Source organism: Podarcis erhardii, assembly GCF_964252035.2.
Source record: "Podarcis erhardii genome assembly, chromosome: 15".
In the NCBI taxonomy this organism is placed as follows: Eukaryota; Metazoa; Chordata; class Lepidosauria; order Squamata; family Lacertidae; genus Podarcis; species Podarcis erhardii.
In genome coordinates this window covers 42,124,305-42,147,513 of record NC_138505.1, presented here as the reverse complement: position 1 = coordinate 42,147,513, position 23,209 = coordinate 42,124,305, and the positions used below count along the sequence as shown (strand labels likewise).

General features: G+C 45.3%; 1 protein-coding gene across 1 annotated transcript in view; it reads right to left on the bottom strand.

Annotated features, from left to right (window-relative positions):
- The window catches only part of AACS (acetoacetyl-CoA synthetase), a 53,363-nt gene that overhangs the window by 12,023 nt on the left and 18,131 nt on the right, over window positions 1–23,209 (bottom strand). Inside the window, exons 5-14 of the mRNA XM_081841621.1 lie at window positions 18,742–18,839; window positions 14,218–14,332; window positions 12,753–12,834; window positions 11,654–11,801; window positions 10,261–10,341; window positions 8,537–8,661; window positions 6,221–6,285; window positions 5,271–5,393; window positions 2,163–2,276; window positions 907–1,032 (exon numbers count right to left, since the gene is read on the bottom strand). Coding sequence (XP_081697747.1) covers window positions 907–1,032; window positions 2,163–2,276; window positions 5,271–5,393; window positions 6,221–6,285; window positions 8,537–8,661; window positions 10,261–10,341; window positions 11,654–11,801; window positions 12,753–12,834; window positions 14,218–14,332; window positions 18,742–18,839 — 1,077 coding nt within the window. The remainder of the gene's footprint in view (window positions 1–906; window positions 1,033–2,162; window positions 2,277–5,270; window positions 5,394–6,220; window positions 6,286–8,536; window positions 8,662–10,260; window positions 10,342–11,653; window positions 11,802–12,752; window positions 12,835–14,217; window positions 14,333–18,741; window positions 18,840–23,209) is intronic.

Below are 23,209 nucleotides of genomic sequence, written 5' to 3'. Positions count from 1 at the left end.
GAGCAGCTGCGGCCACCGCCGCTGAGAGCTGCCTCATCTGCCTCTCCTTGCCCTTCCTTCCTTTCCCCCCTCTTCCCCTCTCAGACTCCCACCCTGCCCCCACCCCACTCACCAGCTTCCTCAGCTGAGTTTGCTGGGTGGCATCGCCCAGCGCAGAGCGGCCGCTGCCTTCGCCCGGCTCTTCCTTGGCATCCTGCTTGGGAGCCTACTTCCCTGCAGCAGCAGCTGCCACCATGGGGGAGCATGAGCCCCCCCCCCAGTCGCTGCCTTTGCTTCTGAACCATGGGGCACTGAATGCTTCTCATGCTGGAAACTTTGAGGGCAATCGCCCCCAATAAGATCAACAACTTGCTGCCACCAACCAAGATTTTCACTTCTATTTTAGGGTTTCATTTTCTTAATTTTGGGTTCAAAAAAAATAGGAGTCGTCTTATACATGGAAAAATATGGTAATTATAAACGAGCCTCTTACATATGAACCTTAAGTCTGTATGAGAGGCGAGAGCCTGCTTTTGCTGGGTAATCTCCTTAATTTTAGGTCTAATTTAAGACAGACAACTGCAGCCTCAGTTATCAAATCAACAATGAAGACCCATTTTTAAAAAGAAATCAAACCTGTTTGTGATCCCTGATGGTTTCTGAAGTTGTGAGAAAGGAGCACCCCAGAAAGATGAAGAGGTCTGCCCGTGAACTTGCAGAGAGCAAAGTGAGGGGGTGGGATGGTAGGCAAACAAGCAGGAACCCCGCAACACTCATACTTTTGGGCTTACAATTTCACAAGCAAATATTGGTACCCACAGCAGTTCTCAAATGCCATGCTCAAATATTAGTTCTGCAGGCTTTGTAAGTGCAGGACCAACAATGTGCCCCCACAACACACACAAAAAGCACCACCTCAATACATACCTGGGAATCTTGAGAAATAAGCCTTTCTGTACTTGTTTCCATTCTCGTCGTTCCAAAAGTGCGTTGGCTGGCAGGGCATGGGCTTGGTGCAGACCAGCTCTCCGCTTTCCCCCAAAACTGGCTTGCCTGTTTTAAGGATCAAGAACAAAGGTGGCTCATTTCCCTCTCTCCAGCCCTTGGAATGCACAGCTCAAGTATTTTATCAGGCAATTGATCAGTTCTTCCCTGTTACAGCTTCTTTGGAGGTGGGATAAGACCTGGTCTGTCATCACTTAGCCCAGCCCTCCCCAACCTGGCACCCTATGGATGTTGCCAGACTAACTTTCAACATCCCTGTGACTGCAGGGCATACTGCTGTAGCTCAACAACTTCTGGACATCAGAAGGTTGAAGAAGACTTAGCCTAGCCACTGTGGCTCCATCTGCACTATACTTAGAAAGCAGGGTCATACAACTTTAAAACAGTCACGGCATCCCCCAAAGAATCCTGGGAAGTGTCTTTTTTTAAGGGTGCAGGGAGTTCTTACACCCCTATTCCCCTCACAGAGCTACGACTCCCAAGGTTTCCTGGGAAGGAGGCTTGTTAAGCCACTTTGGGAACTGTAGCTCTGGGAGAGGGATAGCAGTCTTCTAACACTGTTCAGGAGCGCCCTTAACAAACTAGTTTCCAGGAGCCTTTGGGGGGGAAACCACAACTGATTAAAGTGGAATCATACTGCTCCAAACATGTAGTACAGACGGGGCCTTGGATCCAACAAAGGCGAAATGGGAGAACTAATTTCTCTCTACATTTCCCACAATGAACCCCAAGCTGCTTTGGAAGTCGAACATTTTGGAAGTCAAACGGACTTCCGGAACAGATTCTGTTCGACTTCCAAGGTACGACTGTATCGTCATCCCAGGACACATTCCAGCCAGGCAAAAACACCCAGAAAGGGAAGAGAAGGAAAAGTGAGGTGGGCAGCCTTGGGAGAGTCCCGAGGGCCAGAGAGGGCCACACACAGGCTCCATCCCTGCTATAAGGCTCTCCATAAATTCTGGTGATACCTTTTCTTTTTTAAGCCCACATTAAACTACGTGGGGGTCTGCAAAGAACCTTCCCCAGCCCAACGCCTTACAACCGACAGCGGGGATGAGAAAAGGGCCCCCATTTGCCCTGAGATCCTGAAGTTGTCTGTGCTGTCAGAAGCCCTTCTTCTCCAACCACAGTTCTGACTTGGAAAAAGTGATAGCAAGAGCTTTGGCTGGGGGAAATACCGTCATCGTTCCAGGCTTCCACTGCCATTCCCAGATTCCGTGCCTGGATCTCGCCTTTATAAACCGGAATGGACACATTCTGACCCATAAAGCAGGAAACTATATCTGTGCCTCCTGAAACGAGAGGGGGGCAGAACAGACTTCCATAAGCCCATCTCTCAAAAGGTTTGAAACCTCTTTAAATACATCCATTCCAATGTTGCTGAACTGCAACTCTCCCTCATGCTTAAAACATGTTAGTGGTACAATTACTTTGAACTGATGGTTCAATTATTATCTATTTTTTTAAGAATAATTTTTTATTAACTGACCAATCACATCAAATCAAACCAAATTACATAACTTCCAAATTACACAGCCGAATTTTAAATTTTTTGTTGGGGGTACCCATATTTCAAGTTCTGAAGGGGATCCAATCAACTTTTTGCTTCTTGCTGCTGTTTTAATGTCCACAAATCTAACCATACGATGTTCATAGTACTATCCAGTCCTTTCTTATTGTTTTTCCACATCTCTTGTTGTTATTTTCATATATTTTTCCTTTCTCTTTGTGACCTCTGATAGTCTCCACAAGCTGGTTAAAACAGTTTGTAATCCTGCGTGGATATATATATATTTTTAATCCAGTAGCCATATCCAGACGTTTTCCATATAACAGCACTTCCATACATCAAAACAGTCTTAGCGTCATTAATCTTCACCAATCTGCCTCCTTTCTCAAACCTCTGAGGAGATTCACCAGGAAAGCAGTCTGAAAACAAGTCCATTCCTCCTCCCGGCTATAAATCCTTTGGCAAGATGGCGACTCTGAATTAATTGCTGCGCCATTCCAAAAGCTCTTATTGCTTCTCGATCTCCATAAAGCATACTTTTGCTTAAAGTTTATCTCCACACAGACCTTAATCATCCTGCTTGGGTCAGTTAAACCGACGGTTCTAATGAGGAGGGGTTCTTGGTAAATCACATAGAAGGAAAGTAAAAAAGCCCCCCCCCCCATTCAGTCCCGTTGCCGACATACCCAGGCTTTGGTGTATCTTCATCGTAAAATATTCCTGTTGCTCCCACCCATCGTCTTCTTTTGCAGAGGTCCCTTAAATTAGCAGACTTCACTCCCCTTCTTCACTTGAAATATGTGCATTTGCTTCTTTTGTAATTAATTATTCCAAATTGCTGCAGCTAGTGCGCGATCAGAGACAGCGTCCAGGAGAGCCGAGGTCCACACGGGGGCATTCTGCCTAGTGCCCTCACCCCCTTCTTTCGAATTTGGGGGTGATTTATGGGCACAGCAGGCAAGGGCAGTGTTCCCCATTCCCTTGGGGCAACAAGGGAGGCTGCCTACTCCCATAACAGCCTCTTAATTACCCCGTGTGGCTTGGAGAGATGGTATTGTCGGCCATCTTCCAATGTGCCCCTAGTGGCCCCCCGATGGTTCTATTATTATCAATCTGCATACGCTTGGAATTGACCCCACTCCCAGGTCATTGAGACTGTGAAAGTGTGCTAGGCCTGCAGCCCAGAGGTTGATGGATCAGAACTGTCCTCTGCTGGGCTGGTAACTTTTGATGGACTAAAACTCAGTGGCAGAGAACCTGGTTTCCAGAGTTTAAAAGAAATAAGCAGATCAGAGAGTAGATGATGGGTTAAGACTCCACTCTACTCAACAGCCAGCAGCCAGTCAAGGGAAGATAATGAGCAAGATGGATCAATAGTCTAACACTGGTTTAAGGATACAGATGCAGACTGTATTTGCAATGGATATGAAACTCTGTTTTATAGACAAAACTGTCTGTCATTGTTTCTACATAGGGAGTTGTTTCCTTAATTGTTTCTATCGGTGTTCTCACTGTGAAATCTCTCTGAAGTGCTTTAGTGGGAAGTGATCCGTAAGTGGAACCAAGTAAATAAGGAAGCTTCTGTTTCTCACATCCACTAGCATAGGCTGGCTTCAGTAGAGAGCACTAGCAGAGAGTACCAGCATCACCACTCCACGGGCTGCACCCCCAGCCCACCACGACAACTGGCCCCGCAGCCCAGATGAGGTGAGCATTCAATTTGAATAAATACAGTGAAGGTGAAGGTGAAGGACCCCTGACAGCTAAGTCCAGTCGCAGACGACTCTGGGGTTGCGGCGCTCATCTTGCTTTACAGGCCGAGGAAGTCAGCGTTTGTCCACAGACAGTTTTTCCAGGTCATGAGGCCAGCATGACTAAGCCGCTTCTGGCACAACGGAACACCAAAACCAGAGCAGCGCACAGAAACACCATTTACCTTCCTGCTGGAACGGTACCTATTTATCTACTTGCACTTTTTGGCATGTTTTTGAACTGCTAGGGAGCTCACCCCGTCATGGGGATTTGAACTGCTGATCTTCTGATTGGCAAGCCCAAGAGACTCAGTGGTTTAGACCACAGCGCCACCCGCATCCCTGAGTAAATACAGTACCTTCTATTATATGTGGTGGTCTTGTAAGAGAGGCTTTCTGGGAAATGATTTACAATGAATTGAAGAAAATGTTGAAGGTAACAATAAAAACCAGAAACTTTTCTTATAGGGATAGTAGACACTGAGATACCAAAAGACCCCCCCAAAAAAAATTGTTTATGCATGCTACAACTGCAGCTAGAATGGTTTTGGCCCAGAGATGGAAAGAAGATGTAGTACCAACCAAGGAAGAGTGGCTAATTAAATTAATGGATTATGCCGAAATGGAGTATAAATAGTAAAACTTTAAAATAACCACAAAGGTGGGGGGGGGGAGTCAAATATATGTGTATTAGAAATGTATGCGATTTGTGTTTTTGTAATTCATTTGTCTGTAAATTTTTGAAAAACTGAATAAATGTAAATGCTCTTCACCCCTCAAACCTTCTTCCAAATGTTGCTGCTGCTATTGTTATAACAACTAGGAATTGGGAATCCTTGTCAATCAACACACAGATCTACCAGCAATCCCCATCTGCCTTCTGCCCACCTCTGGACCACACAAGACAATGTAAGAGATGCAAAATAGTACCCCAAATGGTGACTGCTTAGCAACCACTGCATCCTCCTCCCTCTAACTTTCTAACCCACTAAACATTCCAGGGCTCAAGTTCAGAAAACCCCTACCTGATATGGATCCCAGCAGAACGCTGCTCTTTATGTGCTTGTAGACGTACTCGTAACTTTGAGGCTTGAGGGGTGAGCCAGTTGACAGGATGGTGTGGAGCGTTTGGAGGTTATGAGTTTCACCTTGGAACAACATTACCAGGCAGAGTTACACTGTTATTTCCTGGCCAATTATCAACACCGCCCCTGCGTTTCCTGTTAACTTCTAGAACATGGGCCACCAACACAGGCAGCTGCACTACAACTCCCATCAAGCCTTACCATGGGCCACACTGGCTGGGGCTGCTGGGAGTTGGAGTCCAGTAACATCTGGGAGCGCTGCAGGTTCCCCACCCCTGATGCAACAGTACTGAGCTAAATGGACCTACTTCCTGCCTTGGTGTAAGGTTGCTTCCTGTGTTTCCACAATCCATGGGCAAAGTAACAACTCCCAGTACGTTTCCGAGCACAATTCAAAGTGCTGGTGTTGACCTTTAAAGCCCTAAATGGCCTCGGTCCTGTATACCTGAAGGAGTGTCTCCACCCCCATCGTTCTGCCCGGACACTGAGGTCCAGTGCCGAGGGCCTTCTGGAGGTTCCCTCATTGCGAGATGTGAGGTTACAGGGAACCAGGCAGAGGGCCTTCTTGGTAGTGGCGCCCGCCCTGTGGAACACCCTCCCTTCAGATGTGAAGAAAATAAGCAGCTAACTTATCTTTAAAAGACAACTGAAGGCAGCCCTGTTTAGGGAAGTTTTTAATATTTAATGCTGTATTGTTTTAACACTTGATTGGAAGCCACCCAGAGTGGCTGGGGAAACTCAGCCAGATGGGCGGGGTATAAATAATAAATTGTTATTGTTATTATATTGGGGAACAATATTGCCTTTGTGGAACTAATTAGAAATGGGAGGGAAGCGAAGTGGTTCAGTTCCAGAGGCAAACCGAATTCAAAGAGTATCTTGGTGCTTACATGGTTTAAGGTTCTTCTCTTCCAGCACCGCCAGCCATTTGGCACCTGTCCCAAGGATGGTGATACTGCAAGTAAAAAAGGAACAATTGTCACTCACTATGGTCATTTTGCTATTTCTTATTTTACAATAATGGAATCCCTTCTCTGGAGATGCTCCTGGTGCCATCCCTATTAACCTCGAGGGGCCGGGCGAGGCTGTTCTTATTTACCCAAGCATTTGGCTCTAAACCCGAGTTCATTTTTTAGCTGGGTGGAGTAGGATGGGTCCTTTTTATGTTATTGCAATATAAGCACTATTAACTATTCTTTTGCAAATATTTTGATGTATTTTAATTAGGGTTTTTTAATCATTGTAAGTCATTTTGTAGTAAGCAGCAAATAAGCATTTCCTAGGTCAATAAATAATAGTTCCTGTACGCCTGAACTGGCAAACTATAGTTACTGGAATCAGAACCACCTGGGTTTTAAAAGCTCTGGCTTTAAGCTCTTCATTCCAATCCCGGCATCCATAGTTTGCTAGTTCAGGACTTAAGAAGCTATGATTCAATAACTCAGAAAGCACTGAACTGTGGTGGGCCAAGAAACTATGCCAAAATTTGTACTTTGTCAAAGTATCCATAAAATAGATGAGACAAGAGTAAAATGCAACCTAAAAAGAGAGCGCTGAAGAGGGTCAAACTGCAGTAGTTTAAACTGCAAAGCTACCAGGTTTCACAATCTGAGAGTCTTATTTTGTTTTGCTTTTTAAATCCTTGCTTCTAGCTTTTATTTACTGTGTTCCAGACACAGTATTTTTAGCTATTATAACAGTGAATAGATGTATCATTATCTCTCGGAAGTTCATATGAAGTTTTGCAAACACCATTCACCATAAGCAATCAATGTTTGACCTGACCTTGACCAGTAATTTTAATAACAGCAGCAGGTGAAATAAAAACCACCATTGCAGTGAGGCTCTGCTGCCTCTACCATCTTCCTGAGGGAAGTCATTCTCTTCTTAGGAAGTGTGTTGGCTATGTCCCAGTCTCTCCTGGCCCCTACACTTGCCACGTTAGAGCACTCTGCCACCACCAGACAAAAGAATCATTATTCACCAAGCTGCCCCTCATCAAACAGTCTCAAAGAGTTCTCTGGGGTGTTAGGAGAGTGCAGTGCTAGAGCTCTAGGCATGGAAGCTCCACCAGTTCCAAGCTCAATTGGGAAATCACTTCTCAACGACTACTGTAAACCAGCACTACCCAAAAGCTGCATTTTATTTACCTTTTGCTGAAGATGCATTCATACTGAAGAACACAGACTTGTGTGGGTTTGCTTTTGTTTGCACACTGGAACCATTTACTAAACCAAAAAGTTATGTAAAGGAATGTGTGCAGAAGAAGCAGTGTGACTTTGAAGTAATGTCACAGCATTGTTTTTTCACAGGTTCTTATCAAGTGGAGCAAAAGCGGAACGAAGGCACGAGAATGTTCCCATGCAACCATTAAAAAGGCTTTGTCAAGTTCTCTTGGAGCCACCTGGAGATCAAGGCTAACACTCCTGAAGTATCTCGCTTTCTGTGTACTTCAGCAGTTTACGGCACTGTTTCCCAACCAGGGGCTCCAGGATATTCCAAGGGGGCCATAGGTAAAAATCACGTGAATGGGGGGGGCATAGCATGAGGCATGGGGGGCACACGTCCATGTCCTGCCAGGTGAGATGCTCCCAGTCAGGCAGGCTAACCCCCCAAATCATTGCCAACAAAGGGGTAAAACAAGGTTACTTCTTAGTCCTGTATTTATTCAACCTTTTCTTAAACGACCTTGCACCCTGTTTACATGGGGTGGATGGCCATTGCCCAAAGCTCAGCTCCTTCCACGTTCATCGTCTCTCGCACAAGGGCTGGCCTGAAGCAACTCCTGTGCCGCTGCCAGGAATATGGTATAGCCAACAGACTGGAACTGAACTTTGCAGAACCTAAAGTGCTTGTTTTCTCATGATCTTGGAAGCCTCATAGGTGGGAGATCAGTGGAAACCCGTTGGAACAGGTTAAAAACTTTAAATACCTAGGCATCCACTTCCAATATAACGCTTCCTGGAATTACCATTGTAAGCTCTTATTATCTCTCCCCCATGTTTCTCTTATTATCTCTCCCCCATGTTTCTCTTATTATCGCTTCACCATGTTTCTGCTGCATCAAACATTCTGATTGACCTCTGGAGCTTGTAAACAGCTTAGAAACCGAAGCATCTTTTTAAAACAAACAAACAAACACAAGTAGTTGTTTCAGGATAACTTACGGGTTTTTTTTGTCTAAAGCAGAACCCATCTCTACCTACCCTAGTCGGTCAACCAAATCCCAGAGGACATTGGGGGATGGAACGAGCGGCGATCCGTCATACAGAACCACAGATGCACCAACAGCGAGAGCAGAAACCAGCCAGTTCCACATCATCCAACCAGTCTAGGGAGTGTGGGGAAATGCACGTTAGCTTTATCCTAGATAGTCACCTCCCTCACCTATTTCCAGACCTGTGAACCTAATCTCGCACTTCTTCTCAAGGACGCAGGTGTGGAAAATGTATGTGCTGTCATGAGACCCTGCCTACAGGTAATATTCCAAGTGCCATGCAAAGCAGGGTGCACTCCCGACTGGCCGTGCCACGCTCTGACATTTTATCAATTAAGTCTTTCCCCCAATAACCCAGTCCGTGGGGAGGGCCGTGGTTCAGAGTGTCTGCTTTTCATGCAGAGGGTTCCCCAGTTCAATTCCAGGTTTCCCCAGGTAGGGCTGGGAATGTCCTTCCTGAAAAGCTTCATTAACTAGAAACCCCAAAACGTGGGATCCCCTCCAAAGCTGTGCCAAAGATTTGCAGTTGTTTTGCAGCGAAAAACCCTGCATTTTGCAGCAGCACCCAAACTGAGTAACTGATCCATCAAACTAGGGTTTATAGTTAACACCCCAAAATCCAGCACTGTTAGTCTGGAGTGAATCAGACAATGTTGGGTTTGGGACTGATACCTATGCCCCCTGGTTTGAGTATCAATTACTTGGGTTTGGGGGGCACTGCAAAACGCAGGGGTTTCAGTGCAAAATGCAAGGTTTTTGCTGCAAAACAACTGCAAAACTTTGACACTAGTTTAAAGTTATTTGGAAAATGTTGGAGTGTTAACAACAAACCCTGGTCTGATATACCAGATTTGGAGGGCGCTGCAAAACGTGCTGTTCTCACTGCAGAACGACTGCTAAACTTTGGTACAACTTTGGAGGGGATCCCAAATTTTGGGGTTCATAGGTAATGAAGCTCTCCTGAAACCCTGGAGAGCTGTTGCCAGTCAGTGTGGACAATCCTGAGCTTTCTGGAAGCTTCCAATTTTGCAAGGGATGTAGCTCAGGGGTAGAGCAGCTGCTCTGCGTACAGAAGGCCCTGGGTTCAAACCCTGGCATCTCCAAGAAGGACTGGGAAAGATTCCTCAACTCTGAGGAGCTGCTGCTAGTCAGTGTGGGCTGCACTGAGCTTGGTGGGCCAATCTCTAACTCAGTATAAAGCAGCTTCCTCTTTAACCAAAAAGTGCCTCAATTCATCGGGCAACAGCTCACATGCTGCAGGAGGCAAACACCATTTCTCACAAGAGGGAATGTCCCCCAAATGCCTGCCACAATCCACATGGGGGGCTCAGAAAACAAACGTGCTTTTTTGCTTGTCTGAGCTGCCCTTCGCTCATATGCAAAGGTTAATGGATCAAATCGGTCAAAACTCAGACAAAATAAGACTGTTGCTTGATTTTAAAAGCGAACTTTTGGGATTGAAAGGTTAGCCATGTCATGCAAAAGCAATTTTATCTGGAGCATGAAGGATCAAAAGGCCAGGTGAACGTTCCCCACATCTGCACTCCCCTGCCAAATAAATTACCTAAAATAAGCCAATTTATGCACAATTGCATCATTATTGCTTATCTGGGTCACAGAAGTCATGCTTTTCTTTAAGAAAAGAATAAACATGGCAAACCCCATGCAGGCTGTGTTGAAAGTCTTAGCAAAAATACCATTAACAGCACTTACTGTTGTGTAGTACATGATGTTGTCCCTGCTGGACATGTTACCATGGAGGAGGTGCTCTTTCAAATGCTGAATTAACGTCCCCTGGTTTAAAAGAAAAAAGACGGACATACAAAGCAAGGTGTAATGGTTAGACTGGGTGAACTATGAACCAGCCACTATCTCTCAGCCTAACTCCCACCTTGCAGGGCTGGCTTTATCCAAAGGATGCCTCGGGTGCAGCTACAGAGCTTGTGCAACTCAAACTCAAGCTGAAGACCTGTGAGTAGGATCCAGCCAAGCCATCTCAGAGTAAGTCCAGCAACTGCTATGGGTCTACTCTGGGTATGGCTTAGTTCAATATTGCCACTGAGCATGAGACTCTTAATCACAGGGTTGTGGGTTCGAGCCCCACATTGGGCAAGAGATTCCTGCATTGGAGGGGGTTGGACCACTGATGTAGGAAGGGGTGTGTGGTGGGTGTGGGCCGCCCTGAGTGTCATCACTGAGGAGGGTGACAAAATGGCAAAAATATGTGTTTTTAAAATAAATAAAAATTTGGGGCTCACAACACCTTTTTTTTAAAAAAAATACATTTAAAACTAGTTTAATAACTTCGTCTGACAATTAATTAACCTCAACAAGTCAACATAATCCGTATTGAAACTTTTTAGTTCAGTCAACAAACGCAACGAAATGGGGCTGTGAGTGGTTTGACCTGGTGGCAGAGAGCAGGAGGATGGGCGGCCTTGGCATTGGCGCTTCGTGCCCAGATGCAGTAGCTCCACCGCCGGGTCATGTCTGAGCAGCAGCTTCCCCGCCCGTCTCCTTCCCCGAACTGTGGCGCGTGGGAGGGCATCTTCTGCCCCCTCCCCCCTCGGGGGCGCACCCCATGCACCCATCCCAGACAGCGCAAGCATATGCTCCACCACTGGGCTGGACTAGATGACCCTCGTGGTCCCTTCCAACTCTACAATTCTATGACTCTATTATATCCAAGTTCTGCTTCCTACCTATCCTCTTTACAACTTCGCCTCTGATGGAAGTATTGGGAGAGGATTTTAAGCAAATCCAAATATGTGCTGGTAAAAATAGGGTCTACAATGATTGCCGGGGGGTGCGGTGTGAGGACCTTTTTCAAACAAAGAATGTAAACTGTGCAAACCACAGGGATGGGGAGAACGAAGTAGCAAACAAGGAATGTCCAGAGTCTAAAGTGGTACAGCCCGTACTGCCACCGCAGGCCTCTTACTCCTCAAGTTCTCCCAGGTGTGCAGATGCAGCCCAAGTCCACCAAGCAAAATCCACCAAGCAAAATCACTCTGTTGGAATTTGGGGGAAATGCCTCTCCTGTCGCTTGTTAATCGACAACCTACTGTGCAGAGCCTCCACAAGCCCAAACAGCAACATGACCTACCCCTGCAGAGTGAACCATGCATTTTGGAGCTCCTGTTGTGCCAGATGAATACATGATGAAAAGAGGATGGCTGAAAGGAAGCTGTTCGAACTCTAGCTGTGGGGCTTGATCTCCCTTCCCCGCTGCAAGAAAGTCTTCTAGAAAGACGCTGAACAAAGAAGAAGAAAGACATGGAGGGGAGGGAGAGAGAATCAATATCACTATCAAACCTTTGTGACATTTATTTTGTATTTATTAATTTATTATTACTTTTCTCAAAGCGGCACCCGTGCTTCTTCTCCTTCCCCCCTGGATCATCACAACCACCTGTGAGGTAGGCCAGGCAGTGGCTGGCAAAGTCACCCAGGGCCTTCCATGGCTGAGAACAGACCTGAATGCTGGTCTCCCAGGGCCTAACCTGACACTCTAGCCCAGGAGGGGGGAACCTGCCTCAACCTGAGGGCCTCATTACCTTCTGAGCAATTTTCTGGGGCCCATGGTCTATTTTTAATCATTCTGTATGTTAACAATACTGTGCAGCTGGTTTTCATGTTTTGTAAGCCACTCAGAAGTCATCTGGATCTTGGCATTAAGCTGTTAATAATAATAATAATAATAATAATAATAATAAGTATATGCCAACAGCTACTCTGGGTGGCTTCCAACACATTAAACATCAAACACTAACAACAACAACAACAACAACAATAGTTTATTATTTATATAACTCACATTATATAACACACACACTCTTTCTCTCAATTTCTTGGCAAATTAAGTGCCACAACCCCAGTAACGAAAGAAGCCAACTAGCCTTTTGCTGCTCCAAAAAGCACTTCTAACTAGTCCATTGTTTTCTACTCTTTCTCCAAAATTTGAGCAAACACTCAAGAGCCTGTCCCTTCCGCAACCCTTGCTGGTTGGCTTCTGAGTGGACACACAAAATGACCCACCTTGCAAATATGTGAGAAGCCCACCAGTCAGATTCACAAACCAGAAGACTAAATTCCACAGCCTCCAATTAAATATAAAGTAAAATATATTCTGGATTCAATGACAACAATTGCTTTTTAAAAAAAGATTGATAAATAGATGTACATTTCTCCAGTCCACTTTATACCTGTGCGAAATTTTGGAAATGTCTACAGATTCTCTTGAGGAAACGTATGGGATCACCACAACTTTTTTTAGATCTGGGAGTCCTGAAAGAAAGCAAAAATTCAATGGTTAAATGGAGAGAAATGACAGCTGTTTCCACTTTTAAAGTGTCTTCCTATAACCATAGTTTGCTCGACAGTGACCCAGACCACATGTTAAATATTACTGGAGTAGTAATGAATTTAGTTTCTCCTTTTCTACCTCTCATGTCCTCTTCAGTGGAGAGTCCCTTGTTTGTTGAACCACAGTTTTCCCTGGTTTCAGAACTGGGAAACCGATTTCCACACTCCCTACCAGCCATGATTGCCAGCTTGACCCTAGTTTGCTGTTTCTCGACTCCTGGTGTCACAGGTTAACTCAGGTTTAACAAACCAGAAAATGTCTGCTGAAGCCAGACATGCAAGAGGAGCAAAGGAAGAAGAGTGGGGAGCACCTGTGATCATTAAGAACATAATAAAAGCCCTTGTGGATCAGACCAAAGGCTGAACAAAATGCCTACGGGAAGCCAACATACAGGATGCAAGTGCAATAACTCTCCTCCACTGCTACCTTGCAGCAACTGAAGATAGTCGTGCCTGATCCCTTCCTAAAGCAATTTAAGTTGGTGGCCATCACCACATCTTGTGGAAATGATTCCACAATTTAGGATCGCTCCTTCCCAATAGAGGAAATGGTTATTTAGATTATACAGGAGGCTTGTTGCTGCCAAGGGCACAAGCAGGCACTGCTCTGCATGGCAATCTGTTTTTGTGAAGCCCACATTCACTCCTTTGTGGTCCCCAGGCTGGCTGGGGATTGGCTGCGCAGCTCTAGTAGGTGCAAACCACATAGGCTTCCCTTGTCACAGCCTGCCATGCACAGCTACCCACATGACCAGTCTCCCAAGCTCTGACCCACCAGTGGGCCAAAGGACAAACCTGTCTAAGGTTTGCAGTCCAGGGCTTTGCACAGCACCAGGTGCTGAAGTCCGTCAACTCAGGCAGGCAGGGCCGGCTCAAGACGTTTTGCTGCCTGAGGCAAAGGACAAGATAGCACCCTCCCACAAGGCACATGCAGAAACCAACTGGATTGGCAGTTGAACCTTACCCCAATACTGGTGGCAGAAAAGTATATTTCCCTGTGCCTGAGGGCAGCCAGCTTGTATAGGGAGCACAGGGCAGGCCCCAGGGCACTCACAGCTCTGTCCCCTTCCTGTCCTTCAGCATCTGCTGCCTGAAGCAGCTGCCTCACTCTGCCTCATCATAGGGCCAGCCCTGCAACTAGGACTTTAGCAGTGGTACCTATGCAGCCACTTTCAGGCACCAGAGGGCTGGGCAGTGTTGTATACCTCAGGCGCAAAGCTATTAATCTCCATTAATGAAGGGATGGAAGAGAGAAGCAATGCCCCATATTCAACAATTCCCACAAGTGTGCAAGGAAGCCTGTACCCTTTACGACGTTCTGAAGCTTTTCCAAGTGATTGTGTTTTTTCCCGTTGTAAATGACAGCTTCAACAGAAAAGATCAACTTGGGCTGAATTTGGGAAAATCTGTCCAGCACACCCTGAAGGAGACAGACAGACATTAATATAGCCATTAACAGGAATAAGTGAGAACACTGGTTTCCCCCAGATTGCAAAACGCTGGGACTCTTTAAACATTATCCTTGTCGCAAAAGAACTATTTTCTTAGCCCTTTCAAATATAACATTAAAGCAGGAATAACTAACATGGCGCCCTCCACTTGTGGACTACAGATCCCATTCTCCTTCCCTGGTTTACAATGATGTGCATGAGCAACAGCCGATTTTCTCCCTCCTCTGCTGCCGTGCAAGGAGAAAATAAGAAGCCTTTGCTTCTGCTTTTAAAATAACAAGAGTTCCTTGCTACATCCAAATGTGGATAAACCCTGGTTTGTTCAAAAGGAGCAAACTGTGGTTTATGGTAGCTTGTTTGAGCAGGCTGTTTAACCCAAGAGTAGCAAAGAGGAGCCCTCCAGAGGCTGCCAGACTCCCAACTCCCTTTAGCCTGGTCGGTGGTGATGGGAGCTAGAGCCCTGTCTCCTCCCCCCTAGTTAAAAAGATCCAGAGCGGCTTCTATGCCAGGGGGGCACAACCTGCGGCCCTCCGGAAGTTTCCCATGAGCCCCAAGCAGCATAGCCATTGATCAGGATGAAGGGAGGTGTAGTCCAACAACACCTGGAGAGCCACAGGTTGTGCTCCCCTGTTCTGGCACCGAAAAAGTTCTATGGAGAAAGCTGAACTCACAGCCTCAGGCAGGGTGGGAAGAGGGTGATTTTGTGCTTTGCTAAATACTGGTGCCGTGAAAAAGTGCTGCTCTTCTAGTTGAGCTAAAATATAAATAAAATTGTGCAGCAGGAGGGGACAACAAAGCACTGCAGAATGGGGGGGGGGGAGATGGGTTAAATTACGTCACCGTAAATTCTCTCATTTAAGTTACAGTTTCTTGAACAGCCATGCCTTCGGTTGATGAAAATGGGGTTATGCTGCCCCCCAGTGGCCAACTTCAAAAAGTAAAGAGTGTTTATATTATTGAATATAAATAATTTAGTATACCCCTTCTTGCAAACGCTTCATGTTGCGTTTTTTCGGGTTAAGAACGCGGCAAAGCCGGAAGTGTTTACTTCCGGGTTTCACTGCACAGTTCGCACATGCAAAAGCAAAAGCGCTCTATTGCGCTTCGCACATGCACAGAAGCACCGCTCTTGTTGCGGACTTTTCGGGGTACAAATGGTACCCTGGAACGGATCATGTCCAAAACCAGAGGTACCACTGTAATACAAAAAATTCTGGCTGTAATTAACATTACATTTCCCACCCAAAGTGTTCAGCGCAGCACATGTTATCCCATTTCTATCTCTCAGGGCTTTTGTGTGGTAGATTAAGTGCAAAGGAAATGAGAGATTCAGGACCTCCCACCTGGCAGTGATTGAAAGCCAGGCGTCCTCAAACCAAATTCATCACTTTTTTTAAAAAGTGCTTTTTACTGAATTTTGTGACAACACATAAACACTCAAAACATAAACAAAAACAAAGGAAAAACAAACTAAAAAGAGAATACACACAAAAATAAGTTACAAACATATAACCATAAATCCTAAAGATCTTACAAACGGACTCCTTTTCTGTTCCCAATCCTTATTCTGTTCTTACAGACTTCCTTCCTCCTCAATGCCATTCTGATTTTCCTTTTTTGGTAAACTGCTTCTTTCTCACTTCATCATTACTATCTTTCTCCATATAATATACTTGTAACTCTTATTTTATTTTGCAAAAATTACTCAAAGCAAGTCCAGGTTTTTATTTGAGGACACAGTTTTTAAAGATACTCTTTATACATTCCCCACTCTTTTTGATATTTTAACTTGGACTGTCCCCTAATTGTGTCTGTCATTTTCGCCAGTTTGAGATAACTGAATAATTTATCCTGCCTCTCTTTTTTAGTTGGTATTATATCACTTTTCCAATTTTTGGCAATTAATATTTTTGCTGCCATGGCTGTGTATAAGAATATTTTCTTATTTCATTTAAGATATCTGATTCTAGTATGTTCAATAAAAAGGCTTCTGGACTCTCTATAAAAGTTTATTTAAATATTTTTTTCAATTCTTCATACACCATATCCCAGAAGCTCTTAATTTTTTTGCAGGACCCCTCCACCTGATTACACCTCCAACACATTTTAGAGCTTGCTTTGTACATTTTGGATATCTTACTAGGTGTTATACAGCATCTGAAAAACATCTTTAAAAGATTTTCTTTTAAAGATTTTCTTTTAAAGCACTGAATTTCCAACCCTTGTTCCATAACCTTTCCCATGCCAATAATTGAATAATTTCCCCAAAATCCATTGCCCACTTGATCATTACCTCTTTTATTTGTTCATCTTTGACCTCCCATTCCAAGAGGAATCCATACATTTTAGAAATTACTTTCCTCTTATTCTGTATTAATTCTTTTATCAAATCATTGACTCTTCTTTTGCAAAACCTCTTTTTTATCTAATTTGAATATTTCATTTAGTTGATGGTATTGAATCCATCCTGTCATAATCTTTCAGCTCCTCATAATCTTTCAGTTTCAATTTGTTACCTTTTTCTTCTAACAGGTTGTCAGGGAACTGCCATCGGAAAGGCAGGCGGTGGAAGGGCTCTCGGACGCTAAGAGAGACTCGGCAGCGGAGGAAGGTACCAGCAGGGGGAGGGAAGGAGCTCAGAGAGAAAGTGAGTCGGAGGGAGGGCTCCGAGAGACTTCTAGTGAAAACAGTGGAGAAGTCTCAGGACCCCCCATAGGTACACCCACTCCTCGCCGGAAACTGTCGCGCCGAGAATCCCGAAGACGCGTTTCCGTTAAGGAACTTTTATGTTGGAGCAGATTCCGCAAACGCCCACTGTCGGATTCTGCCAGCGATTAAGGGAGTCATGTTTAGGGGCTCCGCTTAAGACAGAGTTTTGAGAACCATGCCCAAGCTCTGAGGGACTAAGCTTTTACGCACAAGCAGCTCATCATCCCATCACACAGGTCTTTATACATAGCCCAGGTTGTTTCCATATTTCTCCTCTTGACTGCTAAGGCCTTCAAAGGCGATAGCCACCAAAGGGTTTTAGGTTTTACTAAATCTTTGTATCTTTCCCACACTTTAAAGGTTTCCTTATAATATGGATAAGGAAGCCTCTATTGACTTTCACCTTTTGATAACCCAACTATGCATGCCACCCATAACAATTGTCAAAACCTTCTAAATCCAATAGGCCAGCATTTTCCAATGTTATCCGTTCCTTTAACCAATTTAAACAGGCTGAATCATAATACGTGGTACCTCAGGTTAAGAACATAATTCGTTCTGGAGGTCCATTATTAACCTGAAACTGTTCTTAACATGAAGCACCACTTTAGCTAATGGGGCCTCCCACTGCTGCACAATTTCTGTTCTCATCCTGAAGCAAAGTTCTTAACCCGAGGTACTATTTCTGGGTTAGCGGAGTCTGTAACCTGAAGCATATGTAACCTGAGGTACCACTGCACAATTTCAAATCAGGTAATGCCATTCCCCCTCTGTTTTTACTATCTATTAGTAGTTTGTGTTTAATTCTCCGTTTTTTATATTGCCAAATATATCTTGATAGGTTTTTTGCCAGCTTTTAAAGCATCCCAATCACCAGTATCATTTTAAATAAGAACATCATCTTGTGAAGTACATTCATCTTTACTGCTGAGATTCTACCGTGCAATGATAATTTCAACCTGTCCCAAATTTCCAACTACTTTTTAATTTATTTCCAAATTTTTGAATAATTGTCATTGAAAAAATTACTGTTTTTGTTTGTTAGCCAGATTCCCAGATATTTAACCTTATTTTCTATCGTTAATCCTGAATTTATTTGTAATTCTTTTTTTTCTTGTAAATACATGTTTTTGGCTAACATATTGCTTTTATTTTTATTTATTTTAAATCCTGCCACTTTCCCAAATTCAACATTTTTTCTAATATTTTTTGTATACTTTCTTCTGGATTTTCTGCAGTTATTATCAAATCATCCGCAAAGGCCTTTATTTTAAAATTAAATAAAACAACAAATTCATCACTTTTGAACCAGTGTAGCAGAGTGCTGGTTGGGAACAGAAGATGACGATGATCACCCTCTGTTATTCACTGCATGTGCTGGTCGCTTTATGCAGAAATAAAAGTCTCAAAGTGACCTAACCTCATGTTAAAATACAAGCAAGCAAAATTAACTAAGAGGCAAATTAAAAATAAAAGACCTGCCCTCAGCACTCTTATGGGTGAGCAGTACAGCAGAGGCTGATTTAACCACCAAAAGTTTGGCAAAATAAAAATGTCTCAGACTGGCACCTAAAAGCTGGTCACGACAGCACCAGGTGCCTTTCCTTGGGAGCAGCATCCCGGAAGGGGCGACGGTTCCTCGGAACAAGAGCTGCAAGGAGTTACTTACGTTGATGCCAAAGTCCGGTGACGTTGCGCTCCAGATGGCGCCAATGCTCGCTGCGGCCAACATTGCTTCTACCGCATGGATGCCGTTGGGCAAGTAGCCTAGGAGAGGTTTAGGAATTGCAGTGGTTACAACACTGGAGGAAGCCTGCGCCCAGGTGGCATGACGGCAAGCAAGCCCCCATTCCAAGAAGCCCATCGTGCTAGAACACTTCTTGTCATTTCTCCAACTTGGTGAATCAGATTCCCCCACGTGCAGCCGGTGGGCAGGAGGGAGCCAAGGTGGTGTGTGAAACCCAGAGCTCCAGCAAGGGATCTTGGCCAATGTTTGTCAAGCAAGAGGCAGGTTGGCCCAAGAGGCGCAGATCCCAAGCTTTTCCTCTCCTCCTCCCCTCCTTCCACAGCCTATCACTGCAACTCAAACAGCATAGCATGCAAAAAGGCCACAGATGAAAGGCAGGTCATCTGCTTTACATGCAGAAGGTTCCAGGTTCAATCCCTGGTATCTCCAAGAAGGGCTGGGAATGTCCTTCCATCCAAAACCCTGGAGAGCGGCTGCCAGTCAGTGTGGACAATATTGAGGGAATTTAGCAAAGGATGCTTGTTTTCCAGTCATTCATTTCTGAGCTGCACCATTAAGTTTCATTTTATTGTTGTAATTTCAGTCACTTTAATATTGCGTGTATAAATAGCTGCAAAATATGCTACCTGGCCAAGTTCAAGGTGTTGCTATGGATATATAAAGCCCTTAATGACTTAGGAGGGATGCGGGTGGTGCTGTGGGTTAAACCACAGAGCCTAGGACTTGCCGATCAGAAGGTCGGCAGTTCGAATCCCCGCGACGGGGTGAGCTCCCGTTGCTCGGTCCCTGCTCCTGCCAACCTAGCAGTTCGAAAGCACCTCAAAGCAGAAGTAGATAAATAGGTACCACTCCGGCGGGAAGGTAAAGGGCGTTTCCGTGCGCTGCTCTGGTTTGCCAGAAGCGGCTTAGTCATGCTGCCCACACGACCCGGAAGCTGTACGCCAGCTCCCTTGGCCAATAAAGCGAGATGAGCGCCGCAACCCAAGCCAGCCACAAATGGACCTAATGGTCAGGGGTCCCTTTACCTAATAACTTAGGGCCAGTTTACTCCCGGGATCACCTCTTATGTGCCTGTTCTACCACCTTCATCTGAGGAACTTTCACTTTTGCCAGGGTGACACGCTGCTCATCTCGCTTTTTGCAAGGAGTTATTTCTTTAACGCGGCAGACCCTGAGCTCTGGAACTCCCTGCCTATTGAAATTAGGCAGGAATCGTCGCTGTACTGTTTTAGATGCCTGTTGAAAATTTCTGTTTCTGTGGGTCTATCCAGACCCATGATTTGGTTACATGTGGTTTTAAAGTTAAAGTTGTTATGGTTTACTCTGTTTAATTGTTCTTAAATGGTCTTGGGTACCTATAATTGTTTTAAATATGTTTATTTTACTTTATTTTTAATGGTACTGTATTGCTCACAGATGCATTTACTGCCCCAGAGTCCTTTGGGAAGAGGGCAGGATACAAATTTAATAAATAACATAATATTTAGTTATTTTCCATTTATATCCCACCTTTTCCTCTAAGGAGCTTAAGGCAGGTGTACATGGTTCTCCCGCTCCCCCCACAACAACCCTGTGAGGTAGGTTAGGCGAGAGGCGGTGATAATAAACCAACAAATGTATTGGTTTTTGAAGAAAGTGGGGGTTGTGGGCAAATTTGTGCAGTTTTGTAAGTCAACTCATAATTCCATTTCTGGGTTGGTTGAATTAGGTGGAAAGTAGAAAGCTGTCCTACACCAAGTAATTCAACACCCTGAGTGAGGAGGAAATTTGGGGTGGGTGTGCACGCGCCAATATTTCTTATTTTCACAGTAATTCCTTTTGGTACAGTTGCTTTTTAAGGGAACTTTCCAGTCGGTACCTTTATAAATGTTGTTGTTGTTGTTGTTATGCCCTGTGCAGGGGAACAGCCCACACTGCCTTAACCAAGTCAGACCAGGGCTCCATCCAGTTCCATATTCACTACACTAACTGGAAGCAGCTATCCAGGGCTTCAGGCAGGGGAGAGTCTTGCAGCCTTACCTGGAGACAGGCTTGGGGCCTTCTGCCTCTGACCTATGGGCCCCACCCCACAGCAGGAGACGAATTAGGTCACACCCCTATCTACATCCTAGATGTGTTGACATCACACCTATGCCTAAATTACACCTTTTTCTCTCCCAACTAATCCCCAGGGCAGATTGGGGGAATTACAGGGGCCAGAGGAGTTTGCAGGACCCTCCTCAAAAAAGCCTCATCTGGAAGAGAAGCAGGCTAGCGGGGGAGAAAATGGGAAAGTACCATTTCCTGCACTTCCAGTTTAAAGTTCAATCTCCAAACCAGTTGCACAGTGAATTCATTTGCAGGACTTCCTTTTGTGAGATTGCAGGCATTGGCAAAATTGCTGCCTAGAGCAGGAACAGGCTGCATTCAGTGAGGGTATGTGTTGTGCCTAAGGGGTAAATGTGCAACAAAACATGTTCTTTCAGGCCCCAAGGTACATTTAAAGACTTCTATAATCTGGGGAATTAGCCTCATTGGGGAGGAAGTGGAGCTAGCAGGCACGAGAATCCCCTTTCCAGTGCCTGCTTCTTAGTGTGTCTTGTCAGGCCCACAACTGCACAGCTTCACCAATACAGGTTGGAAGTGGCTCAAGAGTTTGGAAAATTGTGCACACGGCTGAATGGGCGAGGTCTTTGAAACGGTGCTCCCTGAATGCTTGATGCAGATGTTGCAGAAGGGGTAAGTTTGACACTACACCGCCACCAGCATCCCATATACCATGTGGAGAGGATGCATACAAAGCAAATCCTGAATGATGATTGTCAGCATCTGTGTAAGGAGCTAATAACAACTCATGCTCTTTTCATGCTCAAATGGTACTCTAAAAGGGTTTTGGGAGGGGCTTGTATCTTATTGGTGGGGTTGAGAAATAAAATATTGATAAAATAATATTTCATGCCACAAAAAACACCTGGGAGTTCCTGCCTGCCAAGCTCCTGTGGGCCCCTCTCCTCCTACTCCCTGCCACCCACCAACATGCAGGGAAGTGGAGTCTGATGTTACTTTGGCTCAGCCCCAGTCATTCCTGGCGCTCTCTCCCTCTGGGCCAGTAAGCAGCAGAGCAAGAGGCTCTGGGGGCCAGGAGGATGCCCCTTGCTGAGGGATCAGGCCCCACTCAGCGCCCGATGGTGCCAACCCCAGTTGCTGGCCCTAGAGCACACTGAGTACACTTCTGGACAACCTGTTTGTTGAATGTCCATCTTTACCAGGGAAATCAGATGCAAGATGTTGCTTTATACCAATTCAGAACAAAGGTGTCCCTGTAGCTTAGCAATGCCTACACGACTGGCAGTGGCTGTCCAAGGTTTCAGGCTGGGTTCTCTCCCAGCCCTACCTAGAGATGCTGCTGGGGAAAGCACTGGGGACATTCGGCAAAGCAGGTTCTCTGCCACTCAGCCGTGACCCTCGGGCTATTTAAGAAGCAGCCACTCTTCTTAGTTTCCAGGAAGGTTAAACAACGTTTCATCAGAGCAAGTGTCACCCCACGCTTCCAAATGCATTCCTCCATATTGGGGGGGGGGTGCTGCTGAAGGCCTCCCAGTCAACTATAATTGTGCAGCCTGAATTTGCCAGTATGTGACAGAATCCCACCCCAAAATAGCAGTGGTCTGGAATCGCTTACGGTTGACAGCATTTCTAGCCAGCATTTGATGCCGTTTCCCATGCAAGAGAAAAGACCTCCTCTTCTCATAAAAGGTGTACTCATCAAAACCTGACCAAAGGTGCAATAAGATGGGTATCTTATGGATTCTGTGCCATCCCATAAAAGAGGTTACACAATGATGTTGTCAAGATAACATCTCCAACTTACCATTTCCCTAAAAGCTACCGTATTGGTCTGAATATAAGCCTCATTCCCCCCCCCCCAATTCTGACTGTGAAAAGTTAAAGTGCGGATTATATTCGCGACCTTATGGTATGCAGCCAGGAGTGAGGGGCAAACAGCGCCAGGAGTGCGGCAAAGTGGCGCCAGCCCTGTGCATAGTAAAGTAGTAGCCCTGTGCACAGGGTATTTATCCTCTCCCCCAAGGCCGGGAAGGGAGAGAGGAAGGAAGGGGAAAGGCCGCCGGCAGCACAGCGTGTGCCCCCCCCCAAGTACACTGTCAGGAGCAGCGAGGAATGGAGCGGCTTATATTCAGGGGGGGTTCTTTTTTTCTCCCCCCACCCTCCAATTTTAAAGGTGCGGCTTACATTCAGGTGTGACTTATACTCGGGCCAATACGGTATTTCTGTTTTACTATATGCAAACGACACTGTACATCTGTCCCAAACAAAAGCAAGTTTGAGAAGACAGTTGGAGGCGTTTTCTGAATACTGTTTAAAAGCACACCTTATGGTGAATTAAGGCATG